Here is a 23,182-nt window from a genome sequence, read left to right on the forward strand (position 1 = left end):
TAGCAAATTGTTTGAAGATTTTTGCGAGTTAAGAAAAAATCGTCAATGCACTCCTATTATTGTGTAAATTAACAATTCCAATTTCAACTGAAAACCAGAGTTGAGGACCCGAATTTGTAGCAGAGATGTCAGACAAGATATGAATGTTTTTTTGGGCTCAAATGAAAGAGCGGGTCGAGAAATGGCGTGCTAGGGCCTCTAAACATGACAAATATCTCTAAAGATGATGTCTGTTTTCAATTGAAAAGCAGAGTTGAGACAACATTGTCAAGGAGGACAATGGGGTCTAGGAGTATGTACAGAACATTGCGGTCTAGGAGTCTCCCCTTGTTCAATACAGATGTGTATAAGAGACAGACTGTAAAGATGGTTTTGAACCAGGGGAGACTCCTAGACCGCAATGTTCTGTACATACTCCTAGACCCCATTGTCCTCCTTGACAATGTTGTCTCAACTCTGCTTTTCAATTGAAAACAGACATCATCTTTAGAGATATTTGTCATGTTTAGAGGCCCTAGCACGCCATTTCTCGACCCGCTCTTTCATTTGAGCCCAAAAAAACATTCATATCTTGTCTGACATCGCTGCTACAAACTCGGGTCTACAACTCGGGCTTTCAATTGTCATCCCAAGTCCTCAATATTTTGCCCGTAATAAAAAAATTAAACAATGTAGAAGGAATGCCCTGGAAATTTCGAGATTCGCCCGACCTTGACATTGATTACGTGTCTCACGCGACCCAGGAGCAACTCGCGGTTGTTCGTACACGTGGAGTTTAAAACCTGCATACGAATGCGGCTGAAACTGACCGGTATAACCATCACTCGATAGGTGCAGAAATGATAGAGACACGTCATGTCCACTGACCTCCACCGATAATACTCCTTCAGCGGTATAGTATTTGCAGATGTCAATGTGTAACAATGCAGAGTCATGGAAACTGTTGCGTGCGATTTCATTGGGTGTTCTATCAAAAACAACTGTTGATTGGATTTTATTGTTCTCTAAATTTAAAACAAAATTCTAGTGAATTTTCTTCTACTGAAAATTCTCCTAGTTATTTATTGAAAATTCTATTAGTTTTTCGCTTATTCTATAGAAAAATTCCGCAGCTTTTCTGCGTTTTTTTTCCCAACAGAAAACATTTTATAGAAAAAAGCAATAGAATTAGATTTTTCTATAGAGTTGAAATATTATCTATGAACATTTTTCGGCTGGAATGTTCCAAGCTTTTTTTATTTGATTGTTTTAATGGGACGAGAAAAAAAGTGAGTGAAACAAACTTGGAAAATTTATGACAATTCTTGTAGAAAATGTACAAATAGAAAAAGTTGTATAGAAAGATCAAATTCTATGAATTTGTTCTATAGAATAATATGTTAAATATTTTATATATTTAAAACATGTACAGGAAAACCAATAGAATTTTCCAACTAGTCGTTAGCTTTATTTCTAAATTTTGTTTCGGCACATCGAAAGTTGTCAACACGGAGAGAAATATTCAATAAAAATTACGAATCTTTCCCGCAATTCCGGAGCGAAATGTGGTTGTAGGAAATTTTACGGAACTGTCACTGAATTTTTCCGGAGCGTTCCACAATTTTTATCTGAATCTCCTGTGAAAGATTACGATACCGTCACTTAAATTTGCCAAGTCGATTCCGTAATCGGTGAGCGAATTGTGAGTTCCGTAATTTTTACTGAACATTTCTCTCCGTGAATTCAACCGAATCACGCACAAAAAGTTCCATAGATAATCTTAGCGAATTCCAGAGGAAATTCTATTGAATTTCTATAAAACCTCTATTAAAAAATTCTCTCTAATAGAGAGAATTTAAAATTTTTCTCTAATAGAAAATACCTTTGTTAGAAGAAATCAATAGTATTAGATTTGTCTTTAGAGCTAAGATATTTGGAAATTTCTTACCTCGAAAATTCCAAATTTTTCTGTTTGATTTCTTCAATGAGAGGCGACAAAAAGGGGGAAAACGCTTAGAAAATTTATGACAAGGAATTCCTATACAAAATTTCTCCATCGAAAAAGTTGTATAGAAAGATCAAATATCTACAAATGTTTCTGTAAAATACTTTCTATTTTTCAAGAGAATCGGCGCAAAACTAATAAAATCTTCAATATAAATTCAATCCAGCAGAGATTCTTAGCGAATTAGCTAGCTTCATCTATAAAATATTTCTAAACGTGATATACGATCCGAATGAGTTTGAACTTATTGCGAAAAAATTGAATGAGTAACCCGAATCTGTGTTTAAATATTTAAATGGAGACTTTGTTTTAATTCGGTCATGATCGAGGTGAATAAATTAAGCACACAATTTACTTACCTTTTATATTGCTATTACCTTCGCAGTGGAGAGGTTTAATCAGACGATCTTCTTTGTGAGATACTTCAAGGACTAAAAATTGTCTTTTGATAAATTCCCATAAATTTACTCATTCCAGAGATACTTGCGTCTTGAAATTCGGGAAAATTCCAGTTAAAACACTCTTAATGCATATAGTGATTGATCATCAAGGAGATAATAAAAAATAATAAAATGAAAATGTCAGAAGATACAATATGAGTAATTGATAATTATGACGATCGATTAAATCATTAAACTAACGTCGATTAATACATCACAAAAACAGGACTGCGACAACAAAAAAATGCAATTCCCTACAGATGAAAAATAAATAATTACACGGTAAAACTAAAAACTAGGGAAAACGACATAAAATTCCCCTTTAAAAACAGTAATTTCAAAATGAATTTATTAAAGCCCCAAAAACCATAATTAATTAATTTTCACATCATATAATATCTTCTTTATTAGATATTTCAAGGACTAAAAAGTTGTCTTTTGATAAATTCTCACAAATTTACTCATTCCAGAGATATTTGCGTCTTGAAATTCGAGAAAATTCCAGTTAAAACACTTTTAATTCATATGAGAATTCATCATCATGAAAAAATAATCCAAAAATACGAACAACAGATAATAATAATAATAATAGTTAATCCTTAAAGAATGTAAAAAGAATAATACAAAAATAAATGATAATTATGAAGATCGATTAAACAATTAAATTGATGTTGATTAATACATAACAAAAACAGCAATAAATAAAGAAAATTGCAATTCCCAAGAACTAAAAAAAAATAATACATGATAAATCGTAAAAATACTGAAAACAAGTTAAAATTCTCCTTCAAAACGTAAATTGTACCAGTAATTGCAAAATAAATTTATTAAACCCCCAAAAACCACAATTAATTAACTTTCACATCATATCACCCACAAATCCATCTCCAGTGAATTTCTCAATTCCGAGGACATATTCCAGGAACGGCTGAATAATCTGTGACAGATTCGCCGAAATTCCCCGAAAAGAAAAAAAATAAAATAACTGGCGCGAGTACGAAAGCATAAATAATAAACGGAGAAAAAAGCGTTTATGTCGCAATAATTTTATTGCCTAGGGTAATTCTGTGGTTTTGCTCTCCAACACAGGATTGGTGTATTCGTACTTCACTCGTATTTAGAGCCGTTTGTTTATCTCCATTATGTTTACGTCGTGAGCGAATAAACGAGAAGGACATTATCCTTTAAAGAGTCAAGACCGGATTGACTGGCTAACAGAATTATTTATACATATACAAAACGTTTTATATACAAACGTTTATGTTTACAATCTAGGTAACGAGCAGGATTGCCGTGACTAAGTCCGAACGTATATAGGGGCATTGTATCCTCGGGCCTTTTAACAACAAATCATACATTTTATCCAATGCGTTACGTGATTAGGATTTATTTTTCCTCTCTCTCTCTCGTTTCGTTGACTCACGGAGTCGAGTCGAGTCGAGTGAATCTTGATTAATGCTTCCATTCCATTCATCAGTTTTATTCAATACTTATCCGTAATTTTAGGCTCGGTGGAGATGTAATTAAGATAAATGTGGACTAGTGCGCGTGGAGTTTTATTCAGGACAAGTAGATAAAGAGGGAGATAACGGACGATCCCGGGAGATTCGATGTACGTATTAATTATTGTTCATGCGATGAATTCTAATTCTGATGAGTGGGTCCGGGGGGAGAGGAATAGAGATATTTTGTAGGGGAAAGGTACGGTCAGTTGTGGGGAATTTCCGGATTTTAATTGAAGTAGAGGATTTTTTGCGGGATTCATGATGATGGAGGGGAAAATTGCAGAGAGAAAACTTGTAGAATATTTTCCGCGTGCTTCATGACATTCTCTGTAAATACTACGTTGTTATAGTTTTTTACGGTTGAAGAGTATTTGAATTCAATTTAAGATCAAATCTTTCATGGAAAAATTTATTCTGCTTGAAATTTCAGTATTTCAATTGCAACTACAATTCTTTCATTGATTGTGAAAATTAAACAATACGTGTAATTGAATTTTCAATGGATTGAAAATTATACTGCCATTGAACACTCTAGAAGTTGATTAATTTTTGAGGAACAAAATATATGTGAATGAGTCATTGTTAAAAATTAGAGCATTTTTTTAAATTAAATTTTTTTAAATTGATCGAAATTAGGAAAATTTAGTTAAATATATTTTTAATCGATTAAACATTCATTGTTAGGAAATTCAGTACTTCTGAAATTTAGTGTGAAAAATATTGAAATTTTCAAAAATGACTAATTTATACGAAATTTCCATATGTTTTGTTATTGACATTGTAATTTATTCCAGGTCTACTTGACAATGAAACAGTTTGGCAATTGTGAAAATTTGGTTAACTAGTATTCTGAATGTTCGATGGAGTTGAGAATCCAAGCAGTCATTGAAATATAACTAATCGCTCAGCATGAAAAACTCAGTGTTGTTGAATTTCAAAAACGAATAAGAAATTTCACGAATAATTTTATCTCAAATTAAACTAAATTCACAATATTAAAGATTCAAATGTCGGTATCACTTAACCCGTTAATGCTGATGAGCCACGAGACGCCACTAGGGCCGTCGGAGAAGGAATCGCGTTCTAACGGAGAAACGGAAAAGTGGGGACACTCCTAGCAGCATTAGAGGGTTAAATTTAAAAAAAATTAAATTGAGATTAAATTCACAACATTGAGAATTCAAATGCAGCGATCAGATAAATTGAAATAAAATCGTCAATTCTTTTCTTTCGGTCTCTTAAATATTTTGAAGTTCATTGAATATGGAAAAACTATGAAAAACAAAATTCAAAAAGCCTTGAATACTTGAGGTTTGAGACCAAATATTTACTTATGTTAACACTTGGGATATAAACAAAATCAATATAGTATCATGTGGCAATTTCCCCGTGTGCAGAAGCGATAAACCACGATCCGACTTTACCATTTCCGGGTTTATCTCAAAATCTCACGTGCGAAAATCCCAAAGATCTCTATCTCTCCCTAGAATCGTAAAATCATCGGAATCAATACAAACAATCGCCGAAGCGCACTTTCCCTTCCGGCGGAGATCCACCTAAAAATCCCACAACAGTGAATAATAGAATTCCCAGTGTATCTCCTCGACAATCTGCGCAATACATTATTTAGTGCCCACTTGATATCCTGATGACCGTTTGACTGATGAGTCTGGAGAACTCCGTGAATGTTCACAGCTGAATGATTTACAACCACTGAAAAACGAGATAAGAAGCTGCTGCGAACATGAAAAAAATCACCATGTCTGTGTCAATAGCAAATGCGAGAATAATTGAGATGCATTAATGATACTGTTCAGACTGATGTATTTCCTGAAACGATTGATCGAGTGATACCACGTGGGAGAATTTCCTGATTCCAAGAAATGGAAAAAAATGTTTTAAAGTTGATTGTTCTGGCATTGAAAAATTTTTCTTCTCATTAAACACGAGACAAACTGGGACAATGCTGGCTGCCAATGTTGGGGTAATGTTGGCTGCCAATATTGGGGCAATGTTGGCTACCATCGTTGGAGCAATGTTGAATCCAATGAATCATTGAGTTCAATGAAAAATACGTCATCATAGAAATTCCATCCGAAAGCAAATTGCAAATTGATTAGCAAATATATTGACTGTTGTGACGAAAGCTTCTCACTTGTTCCTCTCAGTGATATTCAGTAATTTCCATTCAGATACCGATCTGAAAATTACAATTCCATTGGAAATTCCATACTTCAACTGATTTGCCAGCAACAGCAAAAATTTCGAGTTTTATTTTTTTTAAATTCAACATTTAAAACCATTCACTCCTGTCAATTTTTAAATCTCTCAAAATCATCCTTCTGCAACCTCTTAAAAATAAGTGAAGAACAAATAGAGGAAAACCCTAGGCGTCAGCCCCTCCATAAACCATCAATTGATCAACACAACACCGTACATATCTGCCAGCGGAATAATTCTAAAACCTGGCTATTGATTGCCGTACGAATTCGCATGTTACAGTTTACCAATTCACAAGTGAAGGTGTCTCGATTGGTTGTACTTATCCAATATACACTCGGTGCGACACGAGAAAGAGAGGAAATGAACGAGAAAAAATATTCCGCTGCTGTGGGACACGCGTCGAGAATCGTCATTCGCGTTCGTTATATCAAGAGTGGAGAATGCGTGCGTGCGTTCGATTCTCCCTGCGCTCAACACAGATCACTCACGTGCGGAAAGATTTCAGGAATGTTGACTGATTTTCCACGTTCGTTTTTTTGTTTCGACCTTCCTTTCTATCTGCTCGATATTAATTGAGTGTTCGGGATGGTTCGAAATTTTTATTCTGTTGAATATTATTCCGTTGGAGGATTATTGGACGTGAATGTAATTGAACAAGCGGTTCAATTGCATTCACGGGCAATAATTAGAAATAAAACGTCGACAAACCGTGCGTCCAATAATTGTCAGAAAAAAAAATTAGTGAAATGTCACTGAGCTTTAGGAATTCATGACCATTAGTAATATTAATTTATTAATATTTGTAGTGAACAGGCGATACTTCCGGGCTAATAATTAAGCTCACTCAGAAAAATTTACGACTAATAGGAGATGATTGTTTATTTGTAATTAATTTGGAAGGAATTGGAAGATTCATTCTTGTTTTTCTGATTAATAGCTTGGTTTAATTCAAGATTTATAGAATTTTCAATCGGATTTATTATTTGAATTTGATTTGATCCTTTTATTATTCTTTAGGTGTTTTGAATATGATTTAAGGTATTAGTTGATGAAAAGACCGAGGATACTTCTCATTTAATGTTTGGATCTCCAGTGAAAACTAGCACGATAAATTGATTAAGTAACAATAATCATTTGGAATACTTCCTTCTCATAGATAATTGAGGAAATCAAAGGGTTGATTAACGAGGCCGAACGCAATCCTCTAATCATCGTTCGTTATTCTACGCTCCAATGTACGCTAAGCTGGACTCCGATCCCACGGTGGAGTGTACACTCGATTGAATTTACATAATGATGGTTTACTCCACCTGTTGAACGACAACCTTAACCTTAGGTTGGTCTTCATTCACTCGTCGTTATATTTAGACTCCAGTTATTCAACATTTTCACGGAAAAATTATCTCGGTTTTATAGTTTCATTTCTAGGATGACATGCAAAACAATCAAATTTTCATTTCCCCATTCATTCTGAAAAAATTCACTTCTGATTTTATTCTTTGATGGAATCTTCAAGTGTTCTCATGACGCATTTCTCAATCGATTTACTTGAATTTTAGAATTTTTATTTTTATTTTTAATTTTCATAAAAATAGCTCAATGAGGCTTTTTAAAAATTTTCATTTTTTGGGTTTTTGAATTTTTTTCACGAAATTTCTACAGGTGAATAATCTCAAAAATTGTTCAAATTGAAGTACACAGCATTTTTCTCATTATATGTTGAACAAATTAGTCGTGAAGCGGTAAAACCGTTTAAGCCGATTCTGACTATCGGTCCATTTTTCATGAATATCTCGCAATCTAAGGCAGATAACAAATTTTTTGTTATAATCTTTCTTGTGGAGCGAATTGAGAGCTATGAAAAAGATAGTAACCATAATTTCGCTATCTGCCTTAGATTTGGAGATATTTCTCAAAAACTCAGTTGAGAGTTAAGTCGACTTGGACCGTTTTACCGCTTCATTATTGAAATGATTCGAAAAATCTAAAAAAATTTCTACTTCAATGATCTCCGATGTAGTTGAATATTACTCATTTTCCACATTTTTTAACTTTGCCAATTTCTATAGAAAAAATTCCAAAGGCTGAAAAAATTGAAAAATTTCAAAAAGCTCATTTAGTTTGTTAGCTCAGTAGCTCATTCGTTGTTTGTGTTTGAAAAACATATTAAGTATACGTGAAAAAAATATAAAAAAGTTAATCAGTTGAGAATGGAGTCACAAGAACACCATTGAAGAGTTTATACCTTTAAAGGCTCTTTCTGATCCGATCAATAAAAAAACAAAACCTGATTTTGTCTCATTTTTTTACATAAAACCAGAAATAGTAAACTCATCAGTACGTTAGATGAAGGCACCAGCGATGTCGAAATTTCAGTGCGGTCTCCCCTCAATTATCTATCGTCGAATTACATAATGCGAAGCAACAACGAATTTTCAGGGACGATTTTTTTTAATATTCTGACTTCAGTTTAAGTTGTGATTGAGCTGCGGTAATGAGACGCTCAAGTGATGGACACTTTTAATCGCAAAGGTGATTTCCCGTCATTTTCAAAGGCGTTCGTGCATCGGCATATGTAACGGGCACTTGAATCGCGATAGAACCATCGGATTGTACTTCGAGTTTCAGAGCCAGCACGTCACGATGACTATGTACCTCGAGTGAGACATACTCAAGAGATCGCGTCTCTTTTTTTAGTTTTCTCGGAGTGAAGTGACTATTTTTTCGTTGTTTTCAAGTACTTGCTGAGAATTAACATTCCATCACCGTTTGGTTTTTTCTACTTCTTTAGAATTATGTAGGGAATATGTTGTCTGAGTGACGTCGGTTCTGAAATTGAGGAGAGTAAATGTCAAGGAGGGATGTGATGGAATGGAAAATGACAAATTTAGGGGATGAAAGGAACTAATGCGATTTTCACATCTCCTGATACGAAAATCTAGATTTCGTGTTCTAAACGATTTCTCTTCAAGAAATTGTTTTTTTTAATACATCATTCGTTCTGGAATAAATAGTTTAGTAGTTTAATAATTTAATAATTTAATAGTTTAATAGTTTAATAGTCTAATAGTTTAATAGTCTAATAGTTTAATAGTTTAAGGATATCCAAGTAGCTTTTACAGTTTGGGACAGACTACACTATAGATTCAATCATTTTCAATCATCAAATTTGTCAATTAAATTGCATGAGAAAAATTTGAAAAAAAAAATCACGAATATTCAGCGTCATTCAAATTACATTTTGCACTGCATTATGATTTTTTAAACATTTGTTGTTTATAAATAAATAAATGAAATTGCTTAAACTTTTGGAAACCTCATTTTTTTGCGCATGAAATCGATTTCTGAAATGATTTTTATGGTGGAAAATTGATTGTTTATCAATAAATTATTAATTATTTCATCAAACTTTCTCCAAAAGTAAACTTTCTAATTTTTTTTTCAGATTTTTAAAATGTATTCTAGGGGTTCAATATCGTGATTCAAATTCAGACCTGCAAAGTTTAAATAATAGAATCATTGTGAAGTGTCCGGAAATTTATGGTCAAATGAGGCTCAAACGAAAGCTCTGAAAAGCACTTCACTGGAGAAAAAATAGCTAAAGCACTTGCATGTCCTTAAAAAAACATTTATTTGATGACTAGAAACTTAAATATTACTGTTTTTAACTAATTTTTATCGTTTGACATAAGTTTTTATGTCGTTTTTAATGCATTTATTGAATCTTCAAGGTCTATATAAAAAAAAACAATCGTTAAATTCAAAGAAACAATTCCGTTGCGTATGTGCGCAAAATTTTGCAACTAATCATCATTCCCAAGAATTCAGGAATATTCAACAAAACGAAGTTGACATCACAGAGCTGATAAAACGGTCGATTCAAGTGAACATAGCATTATTGTTCCCCGCACGCTCGCTCTTAATGTCACGAGCACTAATATCCACAGGTGTAAAACTTCTGTTTGCAGAAGCTACACCATTAAAACCTCAAATACTAGGTGAAGAAGTCGTATTCATCTGTAGGAACTGGGTCACCCTGAGCGGAAATTGGCCGAATAAAAATCGCTCACGTAATCCCCAATAGAAGCAGAAAAGTTGATTGATCTTTCGTCGATTGAAATAACAATTGCTTTCTGCGCCGAAATTAATTCGTCCGAAAAGAATAGTGAAAGGTGTTCACTCGGTTATTGACTATTCATTCATCTCAGGCGCGTAATTTCGCTGACCTTGGACAGATGATCGACGGAGTACAGACCCCTTGGTTTTTTTCAATGTAAATTTCGGCCCAAGTGGAGATATTTATGGGAAAAATATTTTCATTCTCGCGACCTTCGTAGCGAAGGAAAAATAAGGCACTTGAAGATTTTGTTTTTAAATATTTTTTATCGTTTCACGTATGGTTCTACGCCGTTTTTTATGCGTTTATTGATATTGATGTCATCAATATCTGGAATGATTTGGTCTATTCTCCGGTTTAAGGATATCAAAGTACTTTGGCTATTTTTTATTCAGTGAAATGCTTTTCTACTGTTGTAATCGAACATCAGAGCTTTTATTTGAGTCCCATTTGACCCTACGTTTCCGGATATTTTACAATGATTTTAAAAATCAGAAAAAAATTAAAAAGTTTCGGAGAAAGTTTTGGAGGAAGATTGATGAAATAATAAAAAAAATTGCAATTTTTGAAAATTACGAGCATTTTCTAGGAATAATTTATAAACAATCAATTTTCTACCATAAAAATCATTTGTTCGGAATCGTAAAAAATTTATTCATATTCAGAATTTTCATGCCTAAACATAAGGTTTCCAACGGGTTAAACATTTTCAATTATTTATTTATAAACAACGAATGTTTAAAAAAATAATAATTCACGATTTTTTTGTTTGTTTGTTTGTTTATTCAAGTCAAGACAGGCGAAGCCAATTACAAGACTTATAAATAGTATGAAAATAATAAACGCATTACAGTTTATATATTCGCACTGGGTGATGGCTGTAAAAAGTATGATACAATAGAAAAAAACGTGATGAAATACATTTGAAAACCTTCCTCACGTAATTTAATTAACAAATTTGATGATTGAAAATGGTTGAATCCATAGTGTGGTCTGTACCCAACTGTAAAAGTCGATTGGCTATCTTAAAAGATAAACTTTTGATATTTCTATTGTGAGAAATGGTTTATTTAAATGAAGTAAATGCTTGTATCTCAGGAGTACATAACAAAGCTTTTATTTAAAATTCAGTGGAATTTTTATTTTTTTTTATCCACATAAGATGAATAATTTTTTTAATGCTAATAGTCTTAGTCTACTTTTAGTACAGTTTAGTTTTTGTATTGTAATAGAGAATTTTTTTGAAACTGATGAATTATTCATTTCTTGTAATAAAAACATTTTCTTTGGAATGAACACATAAATGTATTTAGTGCCGACAGAAATATTGCTGCGGTTTTTCTCGGAGAGTAGTATTTTGTTCACTCTCGACAAATATACACTGTTAGAAAAAAAATCTGAAGAAAGTTGTATTGAGTGTGAACCAGGGGGAAAAAAATTAAAAATTGCATTTTAAAAAATTACGACCATTTTCTATAAACAATTTATAAGCAATCAAATTTCCTCCACAAAAATCATGTGTTCGGAATCGTAACAAATTTATTCATATTCAGAATTCTATCAGAAATCGATTTCATATCTCAAAAAATTGAGTTTTCGAAAGTTTAAATAACTTCAATTGTTTATTTATAAACAACGAATGTTTAAAAAATTAATAATTCTGTGCAAAATGTAACTTGGATATCCTTAATCGAACTAAAATTTACAGTTTCTATTGATTTTTTCGTCAAATTATGACAATTGAAATTGAATAATTCACTCGATTTGAATTGGATTTGTAATTAAAATTAACAATTCCATCGATTCCTTCATGAAATTGTAAATTTTGTAGGCGAATGTGCGGAGAAACACTAGTGAAATTGTATGGTTGCGAAAAGTTTTCTCCATTATTACACTTGCAGCCCAACCAATTCTGCTCTTTAGTTTCTCAATAATAATTCTCAACAGTCGTTTTGCTTTCAGTAGATAAAAAACTGTTCTGCAGTCACTATACTTTTATCCACAGACGATCGATGGGTCAATATTTTTATCACGAATCATTACGAAAATATTTTCATTTGCATTGCATGTAGAGATTGAAGAAAAAAATAATGTGAACTTGTAATATGGCCCGGGGCGTTTGGCGTTTATACCCCAGACACTCAGTCGCCTTGGAAAGTACATAAAACCATACGCCGGTTGGGTCTAAACCCAAATACGAAGATTTTAATGTGGGAGTTGAGAAAAGTTGAGGAGTAAACTGAGAATGGTTCTGAGTAAGAATGGAGCAATTTGCTGTGACCAATCGATGCTAATGATTTTCTGTTCTTTCACGGGAAAGAATATCTGAAATTGAGAATTTTTTCGAATATTTTTGTTTTTCTCTCGGTTTGTTTTTCTCTCGGTGTGGAATATTATCCCACACCGAGAGAAAAACAAACATGTTTTCAAACAAGTCTTGTTTGGGCCAACAAAATCACTAGTTGAAAATTGCCAAAAAAGAATTTGTTTGGTTCGAATTCGAAAGTCTCAGACATGAATAATTGATCTGCTTTCGACAGCAACGAAATATTTGGCTGAAGAGGCGGATAATTCACACCAGACGGTGCCTTTTCAGGATGAAAGTATCTCATATAGAGGAATTTATCAACAAATATTTTGTCCCTAAGTTACAAGATTGCTATCATATCATTATTATTATTTCTGTTAAATTTTTTCGTGATGAAAAAAAAATTCCAAGTACAACCTCCTTCATTCTACCACTTGACCCTAAACACGGCATTGTGATTAGTCGCATTCGTTCTTGGGAAATAATGAGGAGTAATACTCCGAGACCTTCAATTAATTCAATTATCGGATATTTCCTGAAAGCTTCGTTGTAAGCAAATGAAGGTGTCCAGTTTTTCAAACTGACTCCCGAGCGCGCAGCACGACTCACTGAAGGCGGCAGTTTTCCCGTGTAGAAATTCAAGGGAGTGTGTGCACCGCGCCGGCTGACGGTGTAGCAAGTAGGGATTGAGCGGAGAGGTTTCTGCGAGTAGGGTAACCAGACCAATAGATAGACGGTTAAGGACAATTTGCGGTCCTTCAAGAGATCAAAAATTGATAAATCACATAAAGACGCCAACGATGGGCTCTGTACCTGAAAAAATATATCAGTAGCGAAGTGGTCAAACGGTTTAAGTCGATTTTGGTTATTGGCCAGTTTTTAATGAATATCTCGAAATTATTCATCTTATGTGATTAAAAAAATTAAAATCCCATTCAATTTTAAGTAAAAGCTTTGTTATACACTGAGAGAAAAATCTGATGTTCGATTTACAATAAGAAAATCGTTGAGGCATTTTGGTGAACGATACGATTTTTTTTTGTATGCGGCACATAACATTATAGTAACTTCACAAGCGTAATTTTTGCAAATCAAAATGCAGTCAAACTAACCAAAATTCAAAAGTAACCACGACAAATATATCGTGAGGAGAACTACACGGAGAGAAATATTCAAGAAAAATTACGGAACATTTCACGTAATCCGCAAGCGAGAATCGTTTTCAGTGAATTTCTATAGGAATATAAGAGAATAAATCTGAAACGTTCAGTAAATTTTCGGGTCTGTCACCGAAAAAATACGAAAAAGTCACGTAATTTTTCTGGAAGTTGTAAAATCTAACAGAAACTTCAAGACTTATTATGCCTCAGAACATGAAAATTCTTGGATGTTTAAGAATTTTTACGAAAAGTTCCGGAAAAATTACGGAACGTGTTGTTAAAATCTCCCCCTCACGGTGACTCGTGGCTAGCCGTGAGGCGTCGGACGGATGAGTAATTTTTACGGAACAGATCGTAGAATTTACGTGACGATTGACACTTTTTATTGAATTTTACTTCGCTCCCAGATTACGTTTCGAAACGTAATTTTTACGTCTTTTTTCTGGTAATTTTTATTGAATATTTCTCTCCGTGTATAAAATAGTTGCAATGACTACATTCCATTGTAGTAATTACTTCTCCGGCCATAGTTACCGTGACCCATGAAAAATTGTTGAGGACTTTTTGACTATAATTCGATGGTGATGAAATATAGTCAGAAGAATTATATTTTTCTCTCAGTGTATACTCCTTAGACACAACCTTTTACTTCATTTAAATGAACCATTTCTCGCAATAGAACTCAAATTTTAAAAAGTTGAAATCGTCTATCGTTTGGTCGGTGTCTACCTATTGGTTACCCTACACTGTTGGAAATTTTTTGAAATTTCAGGGAAGATATTATAGTAAATCTCATGAGAGTGACAATGAATCGAAGTTAGGGAAAAAATGGTTATGAAATTCCAAGTTTAAGTAGAATTCACGGAAATTCATAAGTTTTCAGTGGGAGTGAGATGGAAATTTCACAACTTGATTGAATTTTCAGTGGCACATGAATACTCAGAAAGAAAATGACATGAGTTTTCCATTTTTCCCTGAATTGTCCGGAAAAATCAAGTATTTTATTGATTTCCAGATCATCTGAACAGAGAATCAATGGAATATTTGACTCTTCAATGACAAGATTTCCTGAAATTTCAGTGGAACTTGAACCCGATAAAAATTTCTGGAATTTGGCACGGANCGTTGCAAAATCTAACAGAAACTTCAAGACTTATTATGCCTTAGAACATGAAAATTCTTGGATGTTTAAGAATTTTTACGAAAAGTTCCGGAAAAATTACGGAACGTGTTGTTAAAATCTCCCCCTCACGGTGACTCGTGGCTAGCCGTGAGGCGGCGGACGGATGAGTAATTTTTACGGAACAGATCGTAGAATTTACGTGACGATTGACACTTTTTATTGAATTTTACTTCGCTCCCAGATTACGTTTCGAAACGTAATTTTTACGTCTTTTTTCTGGTAATTTTTATTGAATATTTCTCTCCGTGTATAAAATAGTTGCAATGACTACATTCCATTGTAGTAATTACTTCTCCGGCCATAGTTACCGTGACCCATGAAAAATTGTTGAGGACTTTTTGACTATAATTCGATGGTGATGAAATATAGTCAGAAGAATTATATTTTTCTCTCAGTGTATACTCCTTAGACACAACCTTTTACTTCATTTAAATGAACCATTTCTCGCAATAGAACTCAAATTTTAAAAAGTTGAAATCGTCTATCGTTTGGTCGGTGTCTACCTATTGGTTACCCTACACTGTTGGAAATTTTTTGAAATTTCAGGGAAGATATTATAGTAAATCTCATGAGAGTGACAATGAATCGAAGTTAGGGAAAAAATGGTTATGAAATTCCAAGTTTAAGTAGAATTCACGGAAATTCATAAGTTTTCAGTGGGAGTGAGATGGAAATTTCACAACTTGATTGAATTTTCAGTGGCACATGAATACTCAGAAAGAAAATGACATGAGTTTTCCATTTTTCCCTGAATTGTCCGGAAAAATCAAGTATTTTATTGATTTCCAGATCATCTGAACAGAGAATCAATGGAATATTTGACTCTTCAATGACAAGATTTCCTGAAATTTCAGTGGAACTTGAACCCGATAAAAATTTCTGGAATTTGGCACGGAAAATTCAGGCGAAAAATTTTAACAGTGTATAAACTGAAACTTTCAGTTGCTACGGATTTCTCGATGAAATGATGAATTTTCAGTGACAAAATTTCTTGATATTTCAGCGGAAATGTTGCTTGTTAGAAAATTGTTAACAGTTTATCTAACAGTGCAAACTCGGCGATTCCACAGGAGTTCGCTCATCGACTGCAAGAAAAAAAAAATTCTTACGTTTGATCGAGAGACCTGACGACATGTGGAGGTGTTCGCGAAGACAAAAGGTGTACGTTTGATAAGTGTTTGCCCGAGAAAAAGGAGTTACAATTTGTCTCGTGAAGAATATCTCAGTGGGTGGGCATAGGACGAGGCACGAGACGAAAAGAGGGAGTTGTACACATAACACGAGAGTAATGAGCTGTAGTGTTTGTAGCAGTATTGTAAATAAGGTGGGGGTAGACGTTGTGGCAGATCGAGGGGGGATGCATGGCGATATATGAAGGCGAAACCGGCGGTCCGCGCACTCGATAATCCAACTCTATATTCCCCTCTTCGGGAGCTCCCAAAACACTGAAAAAAAGAGTTCAAATATTTTGGTTCTCGATGTCTCGTTGAGACTCATACGGAGTTGCTTGGTTTTTGCTGCCATCACATTTTTAATTACATCAAATTGGATTAAGTGACACGTGTTTCAGGCGGTTATCATGGCTAAATCGTGGAAAGGTATGGCTTACCTGTATCTTGGATTTGTGGGGAATGGACGCAATTGGAAATTGTAATTTGTGGGGATACATGTGGAACGTTTGTGGATTTAATTTTTGGACTGTGAGAAAATTTGTTGCCATTGATTATTTCATTTTTTCATCATTCTTTTAAAATATATCGAACCATACACTGTTAAGAAATTTCCCTACAATGTTTAAAAAATTAATAGGAATAACATTTTTCAGTACAGATTTCCAAAGGTTTTTTGCTTGATTTTTTTATGAGAGAAGTAAAAAAGAGAGTGAAGAAAACAGAAAAATTTCGCTGAGGAATTCTTATAGAAAATGTGTCAATAGAAAAAGTTGTATAGTAATAAATTCTATTAATTTTTTTAGAACATAATTATCGTCGGATATTTTTGTTAATAAAGTCGCCGAAAAAAGAATCGCATTTTCAATAAAAATTCTTTACAAAATACGTTTTACAGAAAAAATCAATGGAACTTGATTCAACTCGACTTTCAATTTATCTTGATTCAATTGAATTTTTGCAGATCATTCCAAAATTTGTTGGAATTGATTATTTCATTTCTTAATCATTATTTTAAGGTATCTTTACCCCTACATTGTTCAAAATTTTTCACTGAAATGTCCGGTCTTGGAAATTTATAAAAAGCAAAATTTCCAGTGAAATTTCGAGGAATTTCGTCAATGAAAAATCATAATTTCGTGTAAAAATTAAAGGAAACTGTAAATTTCAGTTCAATTATTCCAAGAAAATTAAAGAAAAATCAGGAAAATTCAGAGAAATGTCGCCTTGAATTCCATATTCCTCTGAATTTTCAGAGAATTCCTTTAAAAATTCCTGGAGTTCTAAGAATTTTAAAAGAATTGCATGAAAATTCACAGGACTTTAGTCGTGGATATTCATTTTTTTCACTTGCTTACGTTTGGAGGAAACTGGATGAAAAAATGAAATAATTTCTAAACAATCAATTTTTCAGCGTAAAAATCATCTGTTCGGAATCTTAACAAATTTAATAATATTCAGAATTTTACCAGAAATCGATTTCATTCCTAAAAAATTAAGGTTTCCAAAATTTTGAGCAATTTCAATTATTTATTCATAAACAACGAATGTTTAAAATGTTTCATTTGATATTATCTCTAAATTTCTGAAAAAAAACATTTCCACTGAAATTTCAAGGAATTTTGTCAGTGAAAATTCATAATTTCATGGAAAAATCAGAGGAAACTGTAAATTTCAGTTTAATCGTTCCAAGAAAATTACAGAAAAATCAGGAAAATTCAGAGAAATCTCGCCTTGAATTTCAGATTCTCCTGAATTTTCAGAGAATTCCTTCAAAAATTCCTGGAGTTCTAAGAATTTTAACGGAATTGCATGAAAATTCACAGGAATTTAGTAGTGCATATTCATTTTTTTCACTTGCTTCCGTTTGGAGGAAACTTCATGAAATAATTAAATAATTTATAAACAATCAATTTTTCACCATGCAAATCATTTATTTAGAATTTTATCAAAATTGATTAATGTTCTGCATTTTAGCTTCCAAAAATTTCAGCGATTTCAACTATTCATTTATAAACAAAGAATGTTTAAAATCTTTCATTTGATATCATCTCTAAATGTCTGGAAAAAACCATCGTTCAATCTTCTGTTAATATCGGAAATTATGTGATGGAGAAATTAAATCCACTCGAGTCGACTACTTTCGATCGAACATTAGTAAAATGTAAATATAAACAACCCTTCAACCCGAAAAGTCATATCGATTACTCACGCACCAAATACCGAAACAGTGATTCTCTCATCGGCATGGAGCCTGATAGTCGGAGACAACAGAATTTTTTCCCTCGATATCACCATAAAAATGCAATTTGAATAATAGTCGAAAATTCCTTGAATCTCAAATCTTCAAAACAGAGGCATTTTCCTTCTTCGGAGATGACAAAATCCTATCAATCGAGTTCTTAATCTCATTCACCCGAAAAATGTCGACGATTATGATAATGATGATAATGTCACCTCCGATAAAACCCGAAAACAGTTCATCGATAACATCGGGAGACAACTAATGTAAAATGATCGAGTCACCTTCACAGTTCCCATGAATCAATGAGTGACAATAATGCCCATGAATATTGGCATCGACAAATAAGCCAATAGTATGCAGGCAATAATGATCTTTATGATTTTGTACGCGACTTATATTGGTTTTTCGCCGATTTCATTGAAAAATTCAGCAGCTTCTGTGCGATTTTATTTTTCAATAGGAGTGTTTAATAGAAAATAATTTATAGGAAAAATTCATAGAATTTGATTTTTCTATACAACTTATTCTGTTGAGATAACATTCCTCGGTGATTTCCGAAGTTTTTTTGCTTCATTTTTTATGAGACGAGTAGAAAAGGGAGTGAAGGAAACAGAAAAACTTCGTTGAAGAATTCTTATAGAAAATGTGTCAATAGGAGAAGTTGTATAGTAATAAATTCTATTGATTTTTTCTAGAAAATAATTATCATTGGATATTTTTATTAATGAAGTCTTCTAAAGAATAATCCCATTTTCAATAAAAATTCTTTACAAAAAACGTTTTCCTGAAAAAATCAATGGAACTTGATTCAATTGAATTTTTGTAGATCATTCTATGGAGATGTTTTTTACTTTCTGTGACCTTTGAAAAAAAAAATTAACAAAATTATCAAATTATCAAAGTTTTTTGCTTAATTCTTTTCAATGAAAAAACTTAAATTTTGGTTGATGAATTCTGATAGAAAATGTCTCAATAGAAGAATTTGTATAGTAACAAATTCTATTAATTATCTCTACAAAATAGTTGTCATTGATCATTTTTACAACTAAAACTGCCTAAAAATTAATAGAATTTTGAATAGAAATTCTTAATAGAAAATATTTTATAGAGAAAATGACTAGACTTCACTTTTCTGTACAACTCCAGATATTTTCGATAGAAATTCGTCGACTCAAATTTTCAATTTTTTTCGTTAAATTAAAAAAAATTGAAAAATTTTAAAAAGTGAAAAAAAAATGTGAAAATTTTAATTCAAAAATCCTTGTAGAAAATGTCATAATAGAATTGTACAAGAGTTTCTATTGGAACTATTTATAAATAAAACTCGTCTGAAAACTAATGAAATTTTCAATCGAAATTAAATAGAATTTTCTAGCAGATTCACTAGGTTTCCCTATAAAATTTTTTCATACGTAATCTCTTCCTCAAAAGTCCAAAATTCAAAAAAAAAACTTACGAAGATTCTCTCTCGATACGTAATCTCGTACTGCCACTCGGCACGCTCCCGTGTGTGCCCGACATTTTTTTCTCGTCGCGCCTGTAATTACGACAACATACTAGACCGTAGGTAAGAGATAAGGTCAACGTCGAGATATATATACTACTCATAAAACGATGTAATCTCGTTAGAAGACATTCGGTAATTGCTACTGTTAGTAATATTTATTAGACCTTTTTTTACAAGTTTTATTTCACGGCCGGCGCCTCTACTGATAATTTCAATTTGTCTTTATTAGCCAAACAATGAACTGATAAGAGGGAACACTGGCGATCATTTGCATCGGTCTATTATTAGGAATGAAAAATTATGCCTTTGCAGCAAAATTATTTTTGCATTTTTCATTTTTTTCAAATTTTTGGGGTCAATTAAAGGTAAAAAAATGATTTTTTTTTGCGTCGTCAATTGATTTTTTTGTACGTAACTATCTTTTACTGAGAGAAAAAATTTGTTCTGCTGGAAAATTGTATGTTCCACTGAAGAGATCTTTCGTCGTGTTGAATCAATTTATTTGCGGACAAAGAAGAAAGTTTCCACCGAAACCGATAATTTTCGCAGTAGTAATTGTTCTCGTCAGACATTTATGTCTTTCGGGTAAATGCATTCGTTCTACAGAGAATTATATGAAACTCCAGTTTTAACAAGTGAATGTTATTGAGTAGTGAATATCCTTGTCCAATAAAAACTTATAATTTCCATGAAACAATTGATAATTTCAAGAGGAAACTACAATTTTCTTGCCGAAAACTGTGTTATTGGCAAAACTAAATAATTTCGAGGGGACAATTTTTTTGGGGGAAAAAATATTTTTTTCGCCACGGCGGGATCGAAAATTCAATTAAGTCGCGTAATTTTCGTTTTATTTCTGCTTGAAGTCCATGAATTTACTTGAATTACTGGCTTGAACCTTGAAATTTTAGTTTAACCTTGAGTTTTTTCGTTCAAAGTCAGATCTAATGTCACTTTTCTGACATTGACTACTCTATTATTCTGAAAAAATCGAAATTTCTTGGAGAATTGGGATTTTATGGCAAAATGATGGTGACATTTCAAGTCTTCAGTAGACGTAACGCGAAAATTTCACATCCTAATTGTGTTTACATCATTTATAATAATAAATCGGGAATAATTCGACAGAAATTTACAGATCATAGTCATTTTTTCAAGTGATAATTGGAACATCAAGCATTCCAGTCCATGATTTTTCAATTATCTTTCGAGATTTCCTGAAATTTCAGAGGAAATGTCACCTCATGAAAACGTGCGGCATTTGACGCGGAATATTGAGGGAAAATATTTAGTCATATACCAATCGGTCCATATATTTTTTTAAATGTAGTGAATTATTATTTTTTTAATTACTGGGAAAGGGGGCGAGATTAGATTTGAGAAAATATTTGAATGTTTACCGACGAACACATGAATAAAAATTTCTTGTTCATGATTTTTTTCCGGAAAAAAAGAACTCAGTTAATTTCCATCTTTTACTTGAATAATGAAAAAAATCTGTTTTATTATAAGTAATAATCATCTATCTCAAAAAATATTTTTTTTTCTTTTATTCACGTATTTATTTACGAATGATTTTTTAGACGAAGATCTTGAAGAAATTGTTCGCGCTAAAATAAACTTCAAAAATGTTTCACCGATTTTAAATGAATAGATGATTTTATATTTCAAGGAAAAGACTTCATTGGTCTTGAAGAGGTCTCGAGAATCGACTTCCTGGTGCCACTGTTTGGCGAGGCCCTTGGGACATTTCTTCTAGTGTTAATCGGATGCGCATCGTGCGTAACGTGGGATCCTGATAATGCTCCAATGGTGCTACACATCGCCTTCACCTTTGGTCTTGCGGTCGCTGCTCTCGCCCATGTAAGTCATCATTCTCTTCCTCGAATAAGAAAAAAAGTCCAGAATAAAGAAACTCGTGAAATGAATCGAGATTAACGAAAAAAAATCGAAGAAAAAAATTCAAAAAACGAGTGGATCTCTATTACATAATTTCATCTCGCGTTTTTTTTCGTCACTTCTGTTTTTTAACGAAACAAAAAACGAAATTGGGAGATAAAAATGAGGCGAGTGCTACAATATGACCACAATGAAGAATACATAATGTAATACCGGTGCCTGCGGTTAGCTCACGTGCGCGCGTGTTGAGAATGGAACGAGCGAGGGAGGAGGGGGTGAGAGTGGACGGCTCCCATTCACCGAATTAAACCTCACGGCAACTCGTTCGGGATTTCAATGCTCTCGCCTTTTCCATCTTTTTGCCGAATCCAATTAATCACCACTTATCATAGTTCTTTTTGTGCTAATTAAGGTGCGAAATGGTATTGAAACTTTTCATCGGTATTTTGTGTTGTTTAAGGGGAGACCGCACTGGCATTTCACAATCCCAGGGGCCTTTATCTATCGTGCTGATGAGTTACTACTTAAGTTTTAACGTAAATAAATGAGAAGAAATTGATTTGATTTTTTTCATTGACGCAATCCTCAATTGGTGAAGTAGATTTTTGGGTTTTACATACAGAATATTTGCATCAATATAAATAAATGGAACTTTTTGAACAACTTCATGTTTTGGGTTTTTGAATTCTTTCAGATTTTTTTTCATCATTTTCCTCATTACGTTGTATAAATAAATGATTCGAAAAATCTGAAAAAATTCATACTTCAATGCTTTACGATGTAGTTGAATGTTTTCTCTCATTTTTCACCTTAGCCAATTTTGCGCGAAAAATTCCAACAACTTTTAAAATAGAAATTAAAAAAAAACATTTGATTATGTTTCTGTACATATTATGTATGTGTGAACCAAAATTTTCAGATTTAATGTTAAAAATTATATGTTTCGATTTCTTTCATTGATGGAATCATCGATAATTTTCAATCGATGACTTGAATTTTGGTCTACCCATACAGTATATATGCACAAATATAACTAAATGCAGTTTTTTGAAAATCTTCATGTTTTGGGTTTTTGAATTTCTAAAGATTTTTTTTCATCATTTTACTCATTATATTCCGAATAAATGATTTGAAAAATCGGAGGAAATTCATACTTCAAGGCTTTATGTAGTTGAATGTTTTTCTAATTTTTCACCTCTGCCAATTTTGAGAAAAAAAATCCAAACACTAAAAAAAGTTGGAATTTAAAAAAAATGCTCATTTGATTATGTTTCTGTACATATTATATATGTGTAAACCAAAATTTTCAGATTAAATGTAAAAAATAATGTTTTGATTTTTTTCATTGATGGAATCATCGATGGACACAATTTTCAATCGATGACTTGAATTTTGGTTTACACGTACAGAATATATGCATAAATATAGCTAATTGAAGCTTC

General features: G+C 32.7%; 1 protein-coding gene across 2 annotated transcripts in view; it reads left to right on the top strand.

Moving 5' to 3' along the window:
• The window catches only part of LOC107038038 (aquaporin AQPAe.a), a 52,362-nt gene that overhangs the window by 5,624 nt on the left and 23,556 nt on the right, over positions 1 to 23,182 (top strand). Inside the window, exons 1-2 of one of the 2 annotated variants that reach the window (XM_015256903.1) lie at positions 16,333 to 16,518; positions 21,514 to 21,704. In XM_015256903.1, the coding sequence (XP_015112389.1) occupies positions 16,500 to 16,518; positions 21,514 to 21,704 (210 nt within the window). In that variant the 5' untranslated portion in view covers positions 16,333 to 16,499. Of the gene's footprint in view, positions 1 to 16,332; positions 16,519 to 21,513; positions 21,705 to 23,182 lie in introns of those variants that run through there. The other variant, XM_015256904.1, reaches the window with a different exon arrangement.

Source organism: Diachasma alloeum, unplaced genomic scaffold, assembly GCF_001412515.2.
Source record: "Diachasma alloeum isolate Michigan unplaced genomic scaffold, Dall2.0 Dall_scaffold_00277, whole genome shotgun sequence".
Classification (NCBI taxonomy): domain Eukaryota; kingdom Metazoa; phylum Arthropoda; class Insecta; order Hymenoptera; family Braconidae; genus Diachasma; species Diachasma alloeum.